Here is a 23,244-nt window from a genome sequence, read left to right as displayed (position 1 = left end):
GAATTCACCTACATTTTCTCGTATGACTTCGCTTTTGACACGCTTATGAAGAGTTTCCGATCTCGTGAAAAAAATGCTAGTGTATATGTTGACTGCATAGGAAACATAACTATGTTCAGTATCGTGTCTGATTTTTAAAAGTAAAATTTGATATATTAACAGTGGTAATCTCTGAATGCTAAGAGTATGGGCATTTTTCTTTTCTTTTTTCATTCTTTTCTATCCAAGTTTACTATGTAACCATGTATCACTTTCATGATCAGAAAAAAGCATAATGTCATTTTCACACATTTCCCCAATCGTCTTCAGCATCCCAAGAAATCATGAGAACTAGTTGAAATGACCATGATAGCTCAGGGTTCTCTTTGTAGGCTAGCGACTATCAGTGTCAAGCCAAATACTTTGGTGGGTTCAGAAAAATAATGGATCATGCAGTGGACCTCCTTCCATGACCTTGGGAAAGGAGTGGGGGGGGGGGGAGGGTGGCAGAGAACACAGATGTGGAAGTCGGATATTCTTGAGTTCAAACCCTAGTTGATTCTCTTCCTACCCATGTCACCTTAAGCAAGTTAATTCGCCTCTCTCATATAGTTTATTTGTACAATAAGGATAACAGTACCTCTCTCGCAGAATTCACAGTGTTATAAAGTATATAAAGTACCTAATATGGTGCCAGGCACATAAATGCTCAGTAAATAGTAATTGTTATTATTTTGGCCCTTCCAGGTAAATCCACCTTCTAAAAAAAAAAATCCATCTAATTCTTTACCTCTAGCTTTAACTTTTCTCTGTGGTTTCAAGCTTCTAGATTACATACTTCAAAGACATGCTTTACGACTCTGTACCAAAATCTGTATATAGCTCTTTACAGTGGGAATCAAGTCTATTCTAGTCACATGCGAAGGTAGAAGGAAGACACAACACTGGACAAGAAATGACACTGTAGGCAATTTGTTGAAGTTACCCGCAGTGGTCAATTAGAGAAGTCTTGCGTAACAAGAAGGCAAATATTCTGAAGTAAGAGACATCTGGCTCGTGTGTATGTGTGCGTTTTTTCCTCTCTTCCCACTGCAAATTCACAAAAACTGTCTTTGTTAACCAGTGAGGTTAGAAATTTTCATTGCAAGACTCCGTCCACTAGACGGAATCAACGGGGTTACAGTGAGCACTTCATGATGATTACAAAATAGAAAATAGCTCATTTCTGAAGACTCATTGCACCTTTATTTCATGAGGTGAGTCCGGAAAACAGATGCTCGCTTATTTGGAGCACTGGGCGACTTGTAATGGGGGGATGGGATCTCTCTCATTAGTGCAGTTTATAAAGGCTCCCGGAGACACCGTTTCGGTGCCATTTTTAGAATCATTAATAAAAATTTAGCTGACATCACTTCACTTCAGTTCTGATTTGGTTCAAAGACTCTTTTCAGAAAGGCATTACTTTTACTTACATAGATTTAGCAGATGGCGTAATTGTAAGCTCAAGGTTGCGGAACTAGAAGTCTCTTGGCAACATCGCACTGTTTATCCTTTGTATACAAAGCATAGAAACCAAACTGCAACTCACAAGAGTCACTGAAAGAAGATCTCCTTCCTTGCTGTGCTCTAGCTTGGTAATTAGTGTCAAGAACCCATGTAGTCCTACCCCAGTGTATAAGTGTTGTTACAACAAAAAAAGTAGTACATAGCAGCACATGAAAGACTTTTTGTTATGTTAATATGGGGCTTGCTAAGCAAACCGTATATTATGGTGATGTGTATCCTCTAAAAGAACGTGAAGACTTTCAACTTCAAAGGATTCAAAGATTTATAATAGAAACAGATATGTAGGTAAGAGTGTTCACCCAAGATTTAATGAAGCGGCATGATTTATAAGGCATCCATTTAGCATCCGATTGATAAAATGTTCATGCTTAAATTCCTATTTCTTTTTTCTTTTCCTTTGGAAGACCTAGTGACCGGTGGATTAATCCATAACCCCCAAGCCCCCGAGACCCGAGAGCGACAAAAGTCATCAGACATCCTGGAGGAATTAATTGGTCAAGGAATAATACAAAGCCACAGCAAAGTACTTAGAAATGGAGAATCTTATGATGTCATGGCAAGTATTCCTTAATTAAACATTAGCTATAAACTAATAGTTATAGTTTAGTTCAAAAGTAATAGTAATAGTCTAAAATAGTAATAGAATATGATTGATCATGAGTTACGATTTCCAAAGTCACAATGCAGATTATAGCATTTATCTAAGCCAGGTGTCTCTCCCATCAATTCTTTCACCCATCTCCACATCATCCTTTTCCACGGACTCGGGGATGGCCCTAATCATTTTTTTTAAGCTTATTTATTTGCTAACTAACTTGGATGTAAATTAAAACAATAAATAAATAAATTCATAGAAAATTTTACAAAAGAGAAGTTTATTTATTTAAGCAATCTCTACTCCTAACGTGCGGCTCAAGCCCACGACCCTGAGAGTAAGGGCCGCACAGTCTATGGACTGAGCCAGCCAGGCACCCAGCAACTGCCCTAATCACTGATGATAAAGGAATCCAGTAAAACCTATCTTCGGTCTTACTGAAATTGAGGGACAGCAAGCCCATTGAATAACACGCCTTCGTTCTTTGAAGAATTTTTATTAAGCATTGCCTGTGGACTAGGTATTGTAAATATAAAACTGAACTCTGATTTATCTAATAAAAAATAGGCCTAAATGCCAAAGCTAAAACAGATATGCTTACACATTTATATATGCACCTATATGTACACCTTTCGATATTGACCCTAAGGTCAAACAGGAAGAAATGAATACGGTCATAAAACTCCTCACACTCTTCTTTTTCTTTGTTGATTCATCTTGACTAATCGGTTGTAGTGTTTCCCTAGCGTGAGCAGAATTTTCACTCTGATTTTAACTGGTTGTGGCTGAAGTCTTGAGTCCTTAATTTTTTTTTTTAATTTTTTTTTTAACGTTTATTTATTTTTTGAGACAGAGAGAGACACAGCATGAACGAGGGAGGGGCAGAGAGAGAGGGAGACACAGAATCGGAAGTAGGCTCCAGGCTCCGAGCCATCAGCCCAGAGCCCGACGCGGGGCTCGAACTCGCGGACCGCAAGATCGTGACCTGAGCTGAAGTCGGACGCTTAACCGACTGAGCCACCCAGGGGCCCCAAGTCCTTAATTTTTTAATAAGTTCTGTCTAAACCTGTAAAGACGATGGCAGGTGTTGTTTGTTCTGCTTTCTCGAGTGTTCATTTGTTAACAAAGCTCCCAAGCAACCCCATCGCCTAACGAAGGTGGAAAGAAGAATTAACAGAGAAAAGAAGCCTAGGGAGAGATGAGTGGGAAAGACAAGAAAGACACAGAAAGGATGGAAATGGGGACCAGAAATAACATTGAAGGCTCCTCAATGGTCGCCCATCCTTGTCTTGTAGGGAAAACAATCAACTGCGGACAAATAGACACATTATTTAAATCAAGTATGCCACCTAGACCAAGTCACTTAAGTGTTTGAACAAAGGTAATTTCCTTCTCTGCGTGTAGGAATTGCTTAAGACTCATGAATAAAAACCAAAGTGGCATTTTCTCTTGAAGAAGAAAATACATCCTGCAGAAGGTATTTGGGGAAAAGAGAGGAAATCGCTAAACCTCACGAATGATGTTATCAGGCTGCGAATAATCAGAGGGTGTCGGGGACAGGGGAAGGTAAAAATAGATTATATAGTGGAAAAGATAATACCAATATAATGACAGTTCACATCTGTGAGATGCATGGCACTTTAGAGTACAGATCTTATTTGAAAGTACTAGAAGATGGGTCTTTAACATGGAAAAGGAGGGGGAGAGATTCTTTTCCAGCTATAGGTGAGTCTCTGGGGGTCAGAAAAAAGGAAGGTGTGTCAAAAGAAAAAAGACAAGAGAACAATTTGGAGGAGGATAAATTGTGGAAACTTTCAGTCGCTAAGCGATGCCTTCTTCAGGGAAATGCTATAGAAAATTGATGCTAACCTCAATGGGAATAGCATTAAAATATTTTCCAGTGATTCAGACGCCAGAGATGGAGTCCAGACTGAGACCTTACAAGGGCACGACAAGGTGAATTAACATAAGCCACCTCGTGAAAGAAATGTATCTATGTAAAAAACGAAACTACAGGCTTGACTTTCAATACCATCATTAAGTGAGCCAAAGATGATGAGTGTGTTCATATTCTGTAGAAATGGAACAGTTGTCAGGAGCCTAGTTGGACTGTTCTCAAAAGGATTTCAATGTGACAGGACCACAGAGGTAGGTAAGAATAACACAGCTCTTTGCTTTTGTTTTTTGCTTTTTGCTCCGCGCTTGGGCCACGATGTCCCAGCATAATCTAGATTTGCAAAAAGCCAACGCAGTAACACACGGCTGTATGTTTTATCACCTAGAGCAGTGGTCCTTAACCTGGCTGCACATTCGAATCACCCAGGAAGCTTTCGAAAACCCCAGGGGCGCCTTGGTGGCTCAGTCGGTCAAGCATCCGACTCTTGGTTTTGGCTCAGGTCATGATCTCACAGTTTGTGAGTTTGAGACCCACATGGGGCTCTGTGCTGACAGTGAGGAGCCTCCTTGGGATTCGCAGGGTGCCTAGGTGGCTCAGTTGGTTGAGCGTCCCACCTCAGCTCAAGGTAATGATCTCACGGTTCGTGGGTTCAAGCCCCACATTGGGTTCTGTGTTGACAGCTCAGAGCCTGGAGCCTGCTTTGGATTCTGTGTCTCCCTCTCTCTACCCCTCCCTCCCTCGAGCTCTGTCTCTCTCCCTCTCTCAAAATTAAATAAACATTTTAAAAATATGTTTAAAAAAAAGAAAAGAAAGAAAATCCCGGTGCCTGGGCCCCCCTGGGACCAGTGGCTGGGGATGGGCTCTGGCCGCAGTGCTTTCGAAAGCTCCCAGGTTATTCTAGTGGGCAGCCTAGGCCAAGAATCACTGCCCTGACTTTTCTACCAATATACACAAAGCCCTCAAATTCATTATAAAGCTGGAAAGTGTTAAATCTTTTGAAATGAAATCCCCCATGTGTAAGAATTCTAAAAGATTCCTGAAAATGTAACATACTTCCAGGAAGAGGACAAAGAGTATCCCCAGGAACACAGGGAAATGAGGGAGAGGTATAATTGCTTAGCGTCACAGGTAAAGTCTCTTACGGTTCAGCTGTAGCTGAGAACATGCATATATCAGACACCAGGTGCCTTCATATTTTGGCAAAAGTTTTGAGCCAATGTGAAAAGATGAGTAGTGAATACTGAAAAGGGAACATACTAAGAACGGAAGTATTATTGGATAGTTCATGCTTTTCCTATCCAATATTTAATAATATTTTTAGAAAAAAACAACAGATGATAAAATTGGCTAAAAATGCAAACCAAAGGGATGTTAGTAATGGCAGCAGTTATACAATGTGATGAAGCCATGTAACACGGTTTCTTCATTGGTCCCCCCAAATCTTTTAAATCAAATATTATGGGGGAAAAATAGAACAATAAATGTGAGAATACTTTAAAAACAAGACTTCTAACATATACCATTAGTATAAATACCAGGGAATGTTAGATCTGTCCCCTTCTTTTTTTTTTTTTTTTTTAAGTTTATTTGTTTTGAGAGAGAGAGAGGAGGGGAGGGGCAGAGAGAGAGGAAGAGAGAGAGAATCCCAAGCAGGCTCCGCCTTCGCAGCCTCTGCAGTGCTAAGCCCGATGCGGGGCTCAAACTCACAAATGGTGAGATCATGACCTGAGCGAAAATCAGACAATTAACCGACAGAGCCACCCAGGCGCCCCAGATCTGTCCCCTTCTTTAATTTAGTTCTCATGTAGAGTGAAAAATAAGATAGGATGCTGAAAAGTGAGGTCCTCCATTCATCTGCTGAATTGGGGGACCCCCCTGTGGGTCAGCCTCTCCCTGGAGGTCCAGGGAAGTATCTATCCACAGGCCCCCATTCGTCTTTTTTCTTAATTGTTATCATTTGCTTCTTGGCAAGTACTACAACAATTTCACAGTGCCCCTGGGGTAACATGATTTCAAACAGAGTCATACTAATAGAATTTACTCTGAGTAACTCAGAAAGAATTAGATTGATATAATTAATTATAATATATAATGATATAATATTAACCTAAGTATCAGACTAAATGAAATTTTTAGTATATTTTTAAATATTCTAAAGAGACTTAAGTGGCTGTATCATAAATGTGTATGGACTTTATATGCACATGTCGCTGTGTGTCTGGATTGGTACAGATCTCTACAAGAAGTGTAATTGGCTCTCATTTATCCACATTGGTATTATCCACTTGAGGTGTCTTTTATCCCAGACTCGTTTTTTCCTTGCCCCTTAGCCTCCATACACAAGACTCCGATTTCTCTGTTGACTCATTCTGTCTCTGGCCAAAGTGTATCCCCTTCTCTGGGCAACTTTTGCCCTTGGTAACCTTCAGTGCAATTAGGGAGTTCGTCTCTCTTGCATCAGAGTCCCTACCATTACTCGTTGAACCTCACGGGGAGTTTTTTAGGGAGGAGGAAGTGGGCCGGGTAAGACTAATGTCAGCTGACGCTGTGACCTTGCTGGGAGGTCTCACGGGGCTAGAGCAAGAATGGCAGGTCTCCTGGAAGCTTTGACCCGTTCTATGCACAAGACTTTGGGGAGGGAACATAGCGACAGTAGGTTTACCTGTGGATCAACAGCTAATTAGGGAAACTCCAAGGGCTACATGGTGGCCACAGGAAGTAATGTATACAAGCCACGTTAGCTAGAAACAAGATCCAAACTTCATCACAGCATCTTTGGGTGGGACAGTCTTCGGATGGTATTCTTAAAGGAAATAATTGAACTAGTAACTTCCACAGGTTTAGGGTTTTTATAGGGAGCACCCTCTCTAAGCATCATGCAATTATTGTTATTTTTAAGTGCCAACAGTTGGTAACGCCTGACTTTATAAAATCCAGTGGGAAAGAGTACGGATGTTTTCCCTCGGGGCTTCCAAGGCTTTTACTTCAAATGTCAAACTCGGGAAAGGATGAGGGTTGCCCAGGTTGGATTAACTTCCGGAAGCGGGAGGAAGTACTTGATTTCCTAGGCATCATTTTGAGCTAAAGCCACAGGAAGAGTCCACCCAGACCAGAAATCCCAAGTCTCTCAGAACCACTCACCTACTCCTTTCGTTAAGATTCAGACTCCTGTGTCAAGCCTCATGGAGTCTTTCTTCACTGAATCTGGGATTACCATTTCACGTTTTTAGCCTTCTGTGAGTGAACTTCCCTAAAAAACTGTTTTCATACTAATTTCACAGTATCTTTAGTTGAGCCACTCTAGCAAGTACGTCCCTCTTTGCAGCAAATGGCTTTTGCCAGGAGGGAGCCTAACAGCCAATTGTCATATAAATAATACAGTGATGGGGGAAGGGGAACTTGCTTTGACAGACATTCCACAGTTTTCGTGTAGTGAAAAACTTCTCACCACATAAAACTGTCTGATGGCTGTAAGTGAGCCAAAGCTTCAACAAATGGTTCCCTCTGAACGGCTTTCTGAGAAGCATGGTTCTTAAACCTGGAGGGAACCTTAGCGGTCCTCAGCCCCCTCACTATTTTTACATGTAAGAACATGAAGTCCGAAGAGTAGAGCTGTCTTGCCTCAGGGGACACCATGGGTATTAGAAGTCGACCCGGATTAAAGCCCAGGCCGCCTGCTGGCCCATTCCTGCCCTTCAGGACAAATACTCTATCTTGGTGATGATTCTGTGTGCTGTCATTGAAAAAAGTCACTGCTTGGGGACACCTGCGTGGCTCAGTTGGTTAAGTGTCTGACTTCAGCTCAGGCCACGATCTCGTGGTTCATGAGTTCAAGCCCCACATTGGGCTCTGTGCTGACAGCTCAGAGCCTGGAGACTGCTTCGGATTCTGTGTCTCCCTGTCTCTCTCTCTGCCCCTCCCCAGCTCGTGCTCTGTCTCTCTCTCAAAAATAAATAAACATTAAAAAAGAAAAGAAAAAAAAAATCACTGCTTGAAGACATTCACAGACATTTCTCCAAAAAAAGACATCCAGATGGCCAACAGACACATGATAAGATGCTCAACATAACTGATCATCAGAGAAATACAGATCAAAACCACAATGAACTATCACCTCAAACCTGTCAGAATGGCTACAATAAAAAACACAAGGAACCACAAGTGTTGGTGAGGATGTGGAGAAAAAGGAACCCTCCTGCACCATTGGTGGGAATGCAAACTGGTGCAGCCACTGGGGAAAGCTGTATGGAGATTCCTCCAAAAGTTAAAAATAGAACTACCCTATGATCCAGTAATCACACTGCTGGGTATTTACTCAAAGAATGCTAAAACACTAATTCAAAGAGATCCATGCACCCCTATGTTTATAGCAGCTTTATCTACAATAGCCAAACTATGGAAGCAGCCCAAGTGTCCATTGATGGATGAACGGATAAAAAAGTGGTAGGGTAGGGGCGCCTGGGTGGCTCAGTCGGTCAAGCGTCCGACTTCAGCTCAGGTCACGATCTCGAGGTCCGTGAGTTCGAGCCCCGCGTCGGGCTCTGGGCTGATGGCTCAGAGCCCGGAGCCTGCTTCCGATTCTGTGTCTCCTTCTCTCTCTGCCCCTCCCCCGTTCATGCTCTGTCTCTCTCTGTCTCAAAAATAAATAAATGTTAAAAAAATTTAAAAAAAAAATTCCCTTTAAAAAAAAAGTGGTAGGGTATATAATATTATATATATATAGATGGATTGTTACATATGGAATATTATACAGCCATAAAAAAGAATGAAATCTTGCCATTTACAATGACATGGTTGGAACTAGAGAGTATAATACTACGCAAAATAAGTCAGTCAGAGGAAGACAAATACCGTACGATTTTACTCATGTGTGGAATTTAAGAAACGAAACAGACGTGCAAGGGGAAAGAGAGAGAGAAGCCGAGAAACACTCTTAACTATAGAGAACAAACTGATGGTTACCAGAAGGGAGGGGAGGGCATGGGAAAAACAGGTGATGGGGATTAAGGAGGGCACTTGTGATGAGCACCAGGTGATGTAAGGAATGGTTGAATCACTATATTGTACACCTGGAAAGAATATTACACTGTATGTTAACTCTACTGCAATTAAAATTTAAAACTTCATTAAAACAGTCACTCCTTTCATTGAATGAAATGTAATTACCATTTCCCGAGTTATTACTGTACAGTCCCTTAAAAAAGAAAATCCTGGGGCGCCTGGGTGGCTCAGTCGGTTGAGCGTCCGACTTCAGCTCAGGTCAGGATCTCGCGGTCCGTGAGCTCGAGCCCCGCGTCGGGCTCTGGGCTGATGGCTCGGAGCCTGGAGCCTGCTTCCGATCCTGTGTCTCCCTCTCTCTCTGCCCCTCCCCCATTCATGCTCTGTCTCTCTCTGTCTCAAAAATAAATAAACATTAAAAAAAAAAAAAAAGAAAGAAAATCCTGTGAAATAAGTATCATTAAACCCACCGTTTAAGTGACAAAAGCGAGTTCACAGAGCTTAAGAACTCACGCAAAGCACACCTTGGCCAAGTCAGGACTCAGACCGAGGTCTGTCTGAGTCGTGACCTGGCATCTTTTTCTAACATGCCAGACTGCCTCTCTGGTGTGTTTTCTCGGGACCAGCAGGCTTGTAGCGTAGAGACTCTTTCAGATATTACAATGGATATCAGTGGCTCCTTTGCCTTTAAAAGTCTTTGGAGAAATTACCCACAACAATCAGTTTACTTTATCATGAACTGGAAAGATGTCATAGAACTAGAAAGATGTCCGTAGCAAATTAAGTAAAGAAGGCAAGTTGCACAGCCTGTAGAGGGTATCATTTCATTTACGTCTGGTTTAGCGTTACAGTTGTACTGCACATACATATGTCCATAAATATATGTGTGTAGAGAATGCCTGGAAACACACATACCGAATTCTTTCACATAGTTCATGCTGATGAGTAGGACTGGGGGCCAGGGGGTTCAACAGAAGACTATGCAGTTATTTACGTGTCACGTTACTTTTTCCTAACTGATGTACGTTATAGAAAACTAATTTTTAAAAAGAAAAAATGTACATTAAAACTTTCTTTATAAACCCTTCACAACAATTTTCTTTTTTTATAACTAGAAGTTGTCATCAGAAAGTCATTATCGCTGCTTTGAACTTTGGAAAGGGTAGTCAGTCACATGAAATAGTTGGGGATTTTTCCTCCCGTCCTGAAGACATTCAGAGTCCTGACGGCAAAGGCCAGCCCGAGGTTGCTGCTCGGGTTAATTTTCTCCTGCATGAGACCCAAAGTACTCAAAACCGATCTCGATCCCAAGGGAAAGGCGTTTTTAGCTGTGGCATATTACAAAATTATCAGGTTTCACTTTTGACCTTGAACTAAGCATTCACTCATCACTCGTCTGCCACCTTTTCCCACCTGTGTTCATTCTCCAGAACGTTTTCTTCTCGTGAGCCTTCTTCCAGCTCCAGAACGTTGTTGCGTTCTTTAATGCGTTTTAGAAAGAGCCTGTCTTTCCTTCTAGGCATCTAATAGACCTTTTTTTCTCTTTTCGAAGAATTAGTTCTGTGGTGACCAGCGTTCACATCGTGATCTTTAAATCTGCCAACGTATCTGTTCAGATTTTTAGGATCGACAATGTACACTGTGTTGATTCTACCTCTCCCATCTCCTCCACCAGTGAATATGTCTGTTTCTCCCTTTTGTTGTTTTTTCCCTTTTCTTCCTCCAGGCAAACATGACCGAGAGGCCTCTGAGAAAGCCTCCAGCCAGGCTGAAAAAACTTCAGCTCAAAAAGGAAGCAAAGGCTTTCACAACGAACGATCTAGAAGAGAAGGTGCGAGCGGTGGAGACGCACAAGAAGGTACCTGAGCTCTTGTGTCAGTGTGTCCTACCTGCTGAAATGAGCCCACGTAGGCCTTTCCTATCTGCAGCTTGAAGATTCAGATCCAGTGTCTTAGTGATCTGTGCTTCCGAGGCAGGATGCTTAATTTTCCTTTAATTTTCTTTGTGTGGTGAAGGAGGGAGGCAACATCTTGAAGCTGGCTGAAGTATTGTCTCATCTGAATAGCCTAAGGAAGCATTGTTCAATTCTCAGAATGAAGTATGGAGCTTTCTTCTTTGGAAGAAGAAAAGCTTCATGTGGGGTGGGGATGGGAGGGGGGCGTGGGGTGGAGGATAGAGGCCGAGAGGAGGCCGTGCAGACCATTAGACCAACACCTGCTCCATCACCGCCCCGGGTCCCCATCACCCTCTGTCCCCCATCCTGCCGGGAAGCAGCTTTCACAGCTGTGGTCTGACAGTCTTTGTCTCCATCCCTTTACCTGGCCTCTCGGGGAGCAGGGACTCCCCATTCAGCTCCACTAGGGTAGGGAGTGTGCGCGTGTCTTTAATAGTGCAGTCAAACCTCGGATTGCGAGTAACTTGTTCTGCCAGCGTTCCGCAAGACGAGCAAACGTCTCTAATGAACTTTAACTTGATAAACAAGCCATGCCTTGCAATATGAGTCGTACCTGAACGTCACACGATCACAACTGAGCCAGTGGTTCTGAAATTCGCTTTGACGTACAAGTGGATTACCAGCCTGTTTCCGGAACGAATTATGCTCGCAAACCAAGATTTTATGTAGTTCCTCAACACATGTTTGTGAAGTGACTGAATAATGAAATGGAAAATCATACAGGTTAATTTCAGGCATATTAATGAGAACTCGGAGGAAGTTATTGGGGCTCATTTTCATTCTTTTTTTCAGACTAAAGAAGAAGAAATGAGAAAAAGGCTAAGGAGTGACCGACTTTTGTCCCCAGCCAATCATTCAGATGCAGCTGAGCCGGACGGGGCTGAGGTTCTGTTTGCCAAAGGACCTCACGCTGTGAGTTCTGCTGTGTTTGAGTCTGAGCCGTCTGACCCGCAGGGAGGAAAGCCTTTGAAAGGGAAGAAGAGTCCTACAGCATTGAGTGATAGAAACTTCAATTATGAAGGATTTGGGGTGGTGGAGTCAGATGTGTCTTACAACCAAGCAGATGATGTATTTGAATAAGCCATCTTATGTGGATTTCATGAAGAGACATCCATTCTCCCTGACTGTGACAATTTTAGTCTGTCTCGTGTTTTTCTGGAGGCCTGATCTCACCCCACTGGGATTTGCCATGGGTTTAGGAACGATTGTATAATCTGCATGGGCTGAACTTGGCTGAGTCAATTCAATATCTATGCTAGCTAGCAAAAGGGGGGGGGGGAACCCAGGAAGATCTGACTGGCTTCCACATTATAAAGTTGGCATTCTCTTCCAGTGAGGCTTCAGACGCTATGAAGACATCTTCATGAATACTTTCCAGCTTACGTTAATGTGTTTGTGCCAGATGAAACCCTCCTTTTTTGCTCCTGCCCCTTGGCCATGTCCACCCTCTGAGGGTCCCTTCAGACAAACCGCACAGATTTGTATCACGTGTTTGAATGCTTATCTGTGTGTTTCGTTATTTCTTCTCATTCTGTGTTGTGAAGGATGGAAAGCAGTATCTTGAAGCTGTTTGAATTACACTTTCATCCATACAGCTTAAGGAAGCAATATCCAATTCAGAGAATTAAGTATGAAAAAAGACAAACTTCACTAGGCTCTAGGGGTGGGGGATGTCCCGGAGGGGGGTACAGTGACAGGAGGCCCTGTGCCTAATTCCCCCATGGGAGTCTGACAGGTTTACATTCTTTTTTTTAATTTATTTATTTGTTTATTTATTTTGAGAGAGAAAGCGTGTGTGCAAGCAGGGGCGTTGCAGAGAGAGAGAGAGGGCGAGAGAGAATCCCAGGCAGGATTCCCAGGCCCCATGTGGGGCTCAATCCCATGAACCGTGAGATCATGACCTGAGCTGAAATCAAGAGCCTGGCACTTAACCGACTGAGTCATTCAACTGGATCTCTACAAAGGTTTCCTTGGTCCCTCTACCACAGTCCTCTGATCAAAACCCTTTCCTGGGTGCCTTTCATGGTCAAAGCGGAGTCCAGAACCCTTTCTGTGACCGGTAAGGATCTCTGCTTTCACAATTCACTTGTGCTGAACTTGAGCCCCTCAGACTCATCACACAGCTTCCCCTCCGCTTCAGGGTCTTTGCACGTGCAGCTCCCCTCTTCCCCTCTCTCCCTCTCGCTGCTGGAGCCGACTAATGCCTTCTTGTTGTTTGTGTCTCCACTCAGACCTCTTAGTCCAAAGCTCCCGGTCTGGGTTGGTGCCGCTCTCTTCCAGTTGACTTTCGGCACCCTGGCCCACTCACCTCTGCACTTGCCACCCACTTGAAATCGCCTGATAGGTTTTCAGCTCTACCACGAGATATTTCGGTTTTAGCAGAACAGGAGATGAGTGTCTTGTTCACAGTTGCATTTTTTTGTCCCTCCGAAGGTGAATGGCACATCATAAGTGCCGTGTAAATATTTTGTTAGTGGATGCGTCGGTGTCCCCACACATCTCCCAGAAGCAGGACAGCCCCCAAAGATGGGAACCGGTGGCTGGGGACAGTGCAATTTGACTGGAGGGCCACGAGGCACCTGCTGCTTATGCATTCCCTTTGGGATATTGTAGGATTCGGGATCCGGTAGCCAGGTATGATGGTGGTATGATGGAGGGACTTCTTTCAAAACCCATTCCGGAACCCAAACCTTTAAGAACCACGATCTCCTTCTTACAATGGGACCTGCAGAGCCCTGGTCCAGGGCAGTCTGTGTCTCCATTACCTTATATGTTAATTTGGGATAACCGCTTCCATCAACCCAAATGAAATAATGGGTCTAAAAGTACTGTGTAAACTAGAATATGCCATAATATTATAGAATGCTATTTATGTAAAACCCCAGGTGGCCAACATGATGTTTTCCATATTGTCCTGAGATTTTTTTCTGGCAGCTATCTTGTGGTGACATGTGATAATCTTACAAAATATTACAGTAGCTGAAATGATTGCAGTAGGCCACTTCGAAAGGATTTAGGTGTCATTCAGATCTCTGTAAATAAAAAAATTTAAATGGCCCAAATATACACGGAGTGCAAATGTGTAGTAATTGATTTGTTTTGTTTTTAAAGTTTTTTGTCTTTAATTTTGAGAGAGCACACGTGCGGGTTGGGGAGGGGCAGAGAGAGAGGAAGAGAAAGAGAATCCCAAGCAGGCTCCCCACTGTCAGTTTGGATCCCAAACCCTGAGATGATGACCGGAGCCGAAATCAAGAGTCGGATGCTTAACCAACTGAGCCACCCAGGTGCCTCTATAGTAACTGTTGTATATTAAATCCCCCAATTTGATAAATATCCCACTAATACTTTCTCTTGAACTTCTATGCTCTTACTTACAGTGGCTTGGGTGACACATTTGTTGAGTTCAGATATATGCACTACAGATGTGAACATCATCGCTGATAACCTGGCTTGGAAAGCTTTCTACACAGAGAGAGTTAAATACAGCGGAGTAACACATCCAGAATGACTAGCCATGTATTTTCTTAGCAAGAAACACTTTAACAGGGTGGGAAGAGAGGTGATGAAAATAGACACCTGGATACAAGGAACGGCTCTTAAGCTCTAAGTATGTTACTACTCACCAAACAGACCGAGGCTTTACGGACGAAGAAACAGGCTCAGAGGCTCTAAGGACTTTTCACCTTCACGAACCTGGCATCAAGGGGGTCCGGCTCGGGTTTGAATCCTCCCACTGCCTCCAGAGGGGTCAGCCCATCCCGGCAACGTACTATTTTTTAACTTCAAATGTAAATGTGACTTTTTCCCATGATCCTCTTTTTGTTTTCATTTTTTTTTTTTTAATTTAAAAGGATGATTTATACTGAAGAGTAAGAGAAAAGAAAGAGATTTCTAAAATATAGCCTCTGGGATCACGTTAATTTTATGTGTTGAGAATAACCTAATTGGTTTTCTCATTGCTGAAGCAGAAGGTTTTGAACAGCCGCCAGGGTATTTCAACTCAAATCCAGCTACAACCTTCAGGAAGTTATGAGTCAGGAAGACAAACTTAGGTAAATGTCCCTATAACCATTTTAATTGGGTGCAACAGAAAAACGCCTATATCGAGTTCCTTGTGAAAGATGGTCTGGTCCAGTCTCAGAGGAGGTAAACTTGATGTTTAGTAAACCCTCCAATTTAGGGGGGTGAACAAAAAAACCCTTATGGATAATTTATACCTAAACTAATATTTAAAAGGTATATTTAAGGGGCGTGTGGGTGGCTCAGTCAGTTAAGCAACCGACTCCGGCTCAGGTCATGATCTCATGGTTCATGAGTTCGAGCCCCACATTGGGTCTGTGCTGACAGCTCAGATCCCGCAGCCCACTTTGGATTCTGTGTCTCCCTCTCTCTCTCTCTCTCTCTCTGCCCCCTCCCCAGCTCGTGCTCTGCCTCTCTCTCTCAAAAATGAATAAACATTAAAAAAAAGTTAAAAAAAATAAAAGGTGTGTTTAAAATATTTCACATATGTTGAAAGTAATACACGTTGTAAGATTCTTATTTATGTTAGATCAATTATTTTAAAATAAACTGCGGGAGATGACCGTTATGGTCTCTCTGTGTCACTTGTATTTGCTGCCTCCCCCCCCCCCCCTTCTTTTAAATTACCGAAGCAATATGGCCTTACAAACACTGAAAAAGCTAAGACGCAAAAACACCGACAAAAAACAAAAAAAAAAACCAAAAAAAAAACACCAGGAAACCAACGTGCTTCCCTCCAGCTAAGAAACTGCTGGGAGCATTTTGCTGTATGTATTTCAACACGTTTTTCCTGGCAAAAGTGGACTCATGCTACATAAACTTTTGCAACTTGCTTTTTTTCACTCAACAACTTCTCATTCTCATTCGTAAACACATCTACTTCCGCGCTGTCGTTCTTAATGATGCAACACTGTATAGTTTTCCTCTTAGGTTTCTAAGGGTTCCCATAGCTAAAGACGGGAAGAACGCATGCTCAGTCTCTGTTTTTAAAAGGTGGAGAAGTCAAACATCTTGAACATTTTCCCTGTGAAGACAACACAGTTTGAACACCTTGCAGGGCAGAAACTGCCCTGCTGGTTTCCCTGGCTCGCGCTCTGTTCCACGCCCTTCCCCGCAGGATGGTCAGTGCAAAAGAACACAAGATCAGATGCAACCAGTGTTACAGACCCACCTTCAGACTCCACTCCCGACTTCGCCTCATCACCGATGCTGTTCAGCACACGGAGACCTCAAGTCTGCTTCAAAAGCCCGTGTGCTAAAGAGAAAACAAGACTGACAATTACATCTTATATCCGAGTTGGCTTTTCGTGGATCAGGAATAAAGATGAGCTGCATTTGCAAAGTGTGGACAGAAGAGTGTTTGCAGCTAAGGGTCTGAAACTTTTTCTCTCATCATTCAGAACCAAGAAATTAGTCTTAAAAATAAAGCGACTGGCTATTTTAAGCACAGAATGCATTCATTCCAAACAGTAAGGTCATGAAAGCTGTGCTTCAATTCCTAGGAATTTCTAGTAATTGACACATAAATTTTCTCTCTGTGTCACACAACTCAATCCCTAAAGCAAACACAGTGTATCGTCTAAAATGCATATGAAAACAATTCATGCTTTTTCCTTGCTTAAAACAAACAGCAATGCTCACATGCTAAGTGGGAGAAAGATGCTAGGGAGATTTGTTCACCAACCCTCCAGACAGGTTTATGCCAGTGATTTTCAGGGTGTGCCCCTTCCCCACCTTGTAATAAAGGCAAATTCTCAGGTCCCACCCCAGCCCTTCTGTATCAGATGGTGGGGCCCAACGTTCTGGGTTTGCTCAAGCCTTCCAGGTAGTTCTGATTCTCACCGAAGTCTGCCCTGTTCTTTCACTCCCTTGTAGGCACTCAGTTCAGGCCACTTTCCAGCAGGCTAAAGGACCCCTACCCTCTAGCATCGAGTTAAATACTTAACAAGTCAGGGGCGCCTGGCTGGCTCAGTCGGTGAAGCGTCTGGCTCTTGGTTTCCGCTCAGGTCATGATCTCACGGTTTGTGAGTTTGAGCCCCACGTGGGGTTGCGCGCTGTCAGTGTGGGGCTTGCTTGGGATTCTCTTTCTCCCTCTTTCTCTGGCCCTCTCCCATTTGTACTCTCTCTCTCAAAATAAATAAATAAACTTGAAAACAATACTTACCAAGTCAGTGATATTTCTTCTAAAACCTACTAATGCCATTTGTACTGGTTATTATATTTAATTTTTAATAGCTTCTCTATTTTAAATAAAAATAGTCTGAAATAAATAAATAAAAATAAAAATGGTCTGTAAAGGAATAGATAAGATTGTAAAAAAAAAACTTCAAAGGTTCTATGCTCACATCATTTCATAAAATGTACAAATTTCACCCTCCAATTAAAACACCTAAAACTTTGGCTCTAGACAATGCATGACAGGTGTGGTTCATGTTAAGAATTCCAATCATGCTTTGTTGGTGTTATGCCAAAATATTTTCAATGAAAATTTATGTAACTGTTTTAAGTTAAAATAAACTGCTTACCGTATATATGCATTGTTTCTTAAGACTTTCTGTCAAATTGACTATTTTTTATTAACTAATAATCTTCCAGACCTGACTGCATCTATTATATTTCATTTTTTTAAGTTTTTTAATTTGTTCTGAGAGAGAGAGAGAGAGGGAGGGGGAGCAGGGGAGGGGCAGAGAGAGAGGGAGAGAGAGAATCCCAAACAGGCTCCACACTGTCAGTGCAGAGCCCGATGCCATGCTTAGACTCACGAACCAAGAGATAATGACCTGAGCTGAGATCAAGAGTCAGACGCTCAACCAACTGAGCCACCCAGGCACCCCTACATCTATTACATTTTGAAGGAATTTTATAACACAGCCTTTAATATATGGATCAAAACTTTTTTTAATATTTTTTTAATTTAAAATCAGTTCATTCTCACATGCCATTCAAAATTGCTGAAAATATTTTTGCTGAAAATATTTAAGGGGATTTGCGTTTCCAAAAAAGCTGGAAGATACTGCTATTAATTAATTAATTCATCCCTGTTATAGGAGGTTTGGGTTAGTTTCAATTTCTCGCTTTTATAGGTTATTATAAATGATTCTGCAGTCAACATACAAATGCTGGTTTATGAAACTAGTCTTGAATATGCCTTCAGTTTTATCTCCCAAGCTCTATAACATGGGAATGTTTGTTTTGCATCTTGTGTCTCCCATTGCAGAAAACTTGGCGATGCAAGAAATTGCCATTTGGACAGAAACACCGTGGCACTGACTGAGTGCTTGATTAGTTCAGATGGCTTGGAACCATTTGGGTAACTCTCCTAGGAGGGACACTTATTCCTTTATCCCTCCACATTGCTGTGACCTGTGCGGTTTACATGCTGGAAATCCGGACCAGAAAAAACAATTGAGTGATCGCCAGCTGCAGCAGCCGAGGTAGAGAAGTTCGTGTGGACTTGAGTCCTCGGCCCATGGGGAACAATTGCTGGCCTGCGAATCGGTTGCTAGAAAGACTAACATCTCCAGTGTGATGTGCTGTAGGGCGAAAAGGAAGAAAGTGAAGCCCTGGGCAGATGGCCTTGGAGTATTGGCTTGGCTGAAACATTACATTCCACTGTCTGTAATAGAAAACTCAGAGGTTAAATATGGTCCATTCATTGGCAATTTCATGCTGCTCAGCCTGATAAAAGTCTGCTATTTCATATGCTCAAGGGGCATAGCAGGGTGTGCACAATGTTCCCAGCTCAGTGGGGGACACCAGGACCTTCATGGTGCCCCCTGGAACCTCCCAACAACCAGCCAGCTTGAGCCCTCCCACATCTCCAGTATAGCCCCACATCACCTCAACAAGATCATTGAATACTTTTCAATATGCTTTTCCTCCTTCTTCATCTGTTCTTTTTTTTATTATTATTTTTTAAAATTTACATCCAAATCAGTTAGCATATGGTGCAACAATGATTTCAGGAGTAGATTCCTTAATGCCCCTTACCCATTTAGCCCATCCCCCCCTCCCACAACTCCCATAACCCTCAGTTTGCTCTCCATATTTATGAGTCTCTTCTGTTTTGTCCCCCTCCCTGTTTTTACATTTTTGTTTCCTTTCCCTTATGTTCATCTGTTTTGTCTCTTAAAGTCCTCATATGAGTGAAGCCATATGATTTTTGTCTTTCTCTGACTGACTAATTTCACTTAGCAGAATACCCTCCAGTTCCATCCACGTAGTTGCAAATGGCAAGATTTCATTCTTTTTGATTGCCAAGTAATACTCCATTGTGTATATATACCACATCTTCTTTATCCATTCATCCATCGATGGACATTTGGGCTCTTTGCATACTTTGGCTATTGTTGATAGTGCTGCTATAGACATGGGGGTGCCCGTGTCCCTTCGAAACACCACACCTGTATCCCTTGGATAAATGCCTAGTAGTGCAATTGCTGGGTCATAGGGTAGGTCTATTTTTAGTTTTTTGAGGAACCTCCACACTGTTTCCCAGAGTGGCTGCACCAGTTTGCATTTCCACCAACAGTGCAAGAGGGTTCCCATTTCTCCACATCCTCACCAGCATCTGCTGTTTCCTGAGTTGTTAATGTTAGCCACTCTGACCACGGTGAGGTGGTATCTCATTGTGGTTTTGATTTGTATTTCCCTGATGATGAGTGATGTTGAGCATTTTTTCATCTGGTTGGCCATCTGGATGTCTTCTTTGGAGAAGTGTCTATTCATGTCTTTTGCCCATTTCTTCACTGGATTGTTTGTTTTTTGGGTGTCGAGTTTGAGAAGTTCTTTATAGATTTTAGATCCTAACCCTTTATCTGATATGTCATTTTCGAATATCTCCTCCCATTCTGTCAGTTGCCTTTTAGTTTTGCTGATTGTTTCCTTTTCTGTGCAGAAGATTTTTATTTTGATGAGGTCCCAGTAGTTCATTTTTGCATTTGTTTCCCTTGCCTCCAGAGACGTGTTGAGTAAGAAGTTGCTGCGGCCAAGATCAAAGAAGTTTTTGCCTGCTTTCTCCTCGAGGATTTTGATGGCTTCCTGTCTTACATTGAGGTCTTTCATCCATTTTGAGTTTATTTTTGTGTCTGGTGTAAGAAAGTGGTCTAGGTTCATTCTTCTGCATATCGCTGTCATTTTCCCAGCACCACTTGCTAAAGAGACTGTATTTATTCCATTGAATATTCTTTCCTGCTTTGTCAAAGATTAGTTGGCTATATGTCTGTGGGTCGATTTCTGGTTTCTCTATTCTGTTCCATTGATCTGAATGTCTGTTTTTGTGCCAGGACCATACTGTCTTGATGATTACAGCTTTGTAGTATAGCTTGAAGTCTGGAATTGTGATGCCTCCTGCTTTGGTTTTCTTTTTCAAGATTGCTTTGGCTATTCGGGGTCTTTTTGGTTCCATACAAATTTTAGGATTGTTTGTTCTAGCTCTGTGAAGAATGCTGGTGTTATTTTGATAGGGATTGCATTGAATATGTAGATTGCTTTGGATAGTATCGACATTTTAACAATATTTGTTCTTCTTATCCAGGAGCATGGAATCTTTTTCCATCATTTTGGGTCTTCTTCAATTTCTTTCATAAGCTTTCTATAGTTTTCAGTGTATAGATTTGTCACCTCTTTGGTTAGATTTATTCCTAGGTATTTTATGGGTTTTGGTGCAACTGTAAATGGGATCGATTCCTTGATTTCTTTTTCTGTCGCTTCATTGTTGGTGTATAGGAATGCAACCAATTTCTGTGCGTTGATTTTATATCCTGCAACTTTGCTGAATTCATGAATCAATTCCAGCAGTTTGGTGGTGGAATCTTTTGGGTTTTCCATATAGAGTATCATGTCATTTGCGAGGAGTGAAGGTTTGACCTCCTCCTGGCCAATTTGGATGGCTTTTATTTCTTTGTATTGTCTGATTGCAGAGACTAAGACTCCCAATACTAGGTTGAATAACAGTGGCGAGAGTGGACATCCCTGTTTTGTTCCTGACCTTAGGGGGAAAGCTCTCAGTTTTTCCCCATTGAGGATGATATTAGCATTGGGTCATTCACATATGGCTTTTATGATCTCGAGGTATGATCCTTCTATCCCTACTTTCTTGAGGGTTTTTATCAAGAAAGGATGCTGTATTTTGTCAAATGCTTTCTCTGCATCTATTGAGAGAATCATATGGTTCTTGTCCTTTCTTTTATTGATGTGATGAATCATGTTAATTGTTTTGCAGATATTGAACCAGCCATGCATCCCAGATATAAATCCCACTTGGTCGTGGTGAATAATTTTTTTAATGTATTGTTGGATCCGGTTGGCTGATATCTTGTTGAGGATTTTTGCATCCATGTTCATCAGGGAAATTGGTCTATAGTTCTCCTTTTTAGTGGGGTCTCTGTCTGGTTTTGGAATCAAGGTAATGCTGGCTTCATAGAAAGAGTTTGGAAGTTTTCCTTCCACTTCTATATTTTAGAACATCTTCAAGAGAATAGGTGTTAACTCTTCCTTAAATGTTTGGTAGAATTCCCCTGGAAAGCCATCTGGCTCTGGACTCTTGTTTTTTGGCAGATTTTTGATTACTAATTCAATTTCCTTACTGTTATGGGTCTGTTCAAATTTTCTATTTCTTCCTGTTTCAGTTTTGGTAGTGTATATGTTTCTAGGAATTTGTCCATTTCTTCCAGATTGCCCATTTTATTGGCATGTCATAATATTCTCTTATTATTGTTTTTATTTCTGCTGTGTTGGTTGTGATCTCTCCTCTTTCATTCTAGATTTTACGTCTTTGCGCCCTTTCCTTTTCCTTTTTGATCAAACTGGCTAGTGGTTTATCCATTTTGTTAATTCTTTCAAAGAACCAGCTTCTGGTTTCATTAATCTGTTCTACAGTTTTTTTGGTTTTGATAGCATTTAATTTCTGCTCTAATCTTTAATATTTCCTGTCTTCTGCTGGTTTTGGGTTTTATTTGCTGTTCTTCTTCCAGCTCCTTAAGGCATAAGGGTAAGTTGTGTATCTGAGATCTTTCTTCCTTTTTTAGGAAGGCCTGGATCGCTATATACTTTCCTCTTATGACCGCCTTTGCTGTGTCCCAGAGGTTTTGGGTTGTGGTGTTATCACTTTCATTGACTTCCATATACTTTTTAATTTCCTCTTTAACTTCTTAGTTAGCCCATTCATTCTTTAGTAGAATGTTCTTCAGTCTCCAAGTATTTGTTACCTTTCCAAATTTTTTCTTGTGGTTGATTTTGAGTTTCACAGCGTTGTGGTCTGAAAATATGCATGGTGTGATCTCGATCTCTTTGTACTTACTTTGGGCTGATTTGTGTCCCAGTATATGGTCTATCCAGGAGAACATTCCATGTGCACTGGAGAAGAATGTATATTCTACTGCTTTAGGATGAAATGTTCTGAATATATCTGTTAAGTCTATCTGGTCCAGTGTGTCATTCAAAGCCATTGTTTCCTTTTGATTTTTTGATTAGATGATCTGTCCATCGTTGTGAGTGGGGTGTTGAAGTCTCCTATTATGGTATTACTATTGATGAGTTTCTTTATGTTTGTGATTAATTCATTTATATATTTGGGTGCTCTCACATATGGCACATAAGTGTTTATAATTGTTACATCTTCTTGGTGGATAGACCCCTTGAGTATGATATAATGCCCTTCTGCATCTCTTGATACAGTCTTTATTTTAAAGTCTAGATTGTCTGATATAAGTATGGCTACTCCAGCTTTCTTTTGTTGACCATTAGCATGATAGATGGTTCTCCATCCCCTTATTTTCATTCTGAAGGTGTCTAGGTCTAAAGTGATCTCTTGTAAACAGCATATAGATGGATCTTGTTTTCTTATCCATTCTGTTACCTTATGTCTTTTGATTGGAGAATTGAGTCCATTGATGTTTAGAGTGAGTACTGAAAGATATGAGTTTATTGCCATTATGATGCTTGTAGAGTTGGAGTTTCTGGTGGTGTTCTCTGGTCCTTTCTAATTGTTGTTGCTTTTGGTATATATATATATGTATGTATATATATTTTTTAGTCTTTTCTCCCCTCAGAGAGTCCCCTTAAAATTTCTTACAGGGCTGGTTTAGTGGTCACAAACTCCTTTAATTTTTGTTTGTCTGGGAAACTTTATCTCTCCTTCTATTTTGAATGACAGCCTTTCTTGATAAAGAATTCTTGGCTGCATATTTTTCTGATTCAGCACACTGAATATATCCTGCCACTCCTTTCTGGCCT

At 41.7% G+C, this 23,244-nt stretch overlaps 1 protein-coding gene across 1 annotated transcript in view; it reads left to right on the top strand.

Annotated features, from left to right (window-relative positions):
* STMND1 (stathmin domain containing 1) overlaps positions 1 to 14,059 on the top strand; it is a 28,632-nt gene extending 14,573 nt beyond the window's left edge. The window contains exons 3-5 of the mRNA XM_019420055.2: positions 1,950 to 2,101; positions 10,762 to 10,893; positions 11,782 to 14,059. Of these exons, the coding sequence (XP_019275600.2) occupies positions 1,950 to 2,101; positions 10,762 to 10,893; positions 11,782 to 12,069 (572 nt within the window). The 3' untranslated portion in view covers positions 12,070 to 14,059. The remainder of the gene's footprint in view (positions 1 to 1,949; positions 2,102 to 10,761; positions 10,894 to 11,781) is intronic.
* Positions 14,060 to 23,244: the final 9,185 nt, after the last annotated feature.

Source organism: Panthera pardus, unplaced genomic scaffold (genome assembly GCF_024362965.1).
Source record: "Panthera pardus isolate Hobbes unplaced genomic scaffold, ASM2436296v1 HiC_scaffold_17, whole genome shotgun sequence".
In the NCBI taxonomy this organism is placed as follows: Eukaryota; Metazoa; Chordata; class Mammalia; order Carnivora; family Felidae; genus Panthera; species Panthera pardus.
Note: the sequence above shows the minus strand (reverse complement) of the source record. Positions and strands in the feature narration are given on the sequence as shown.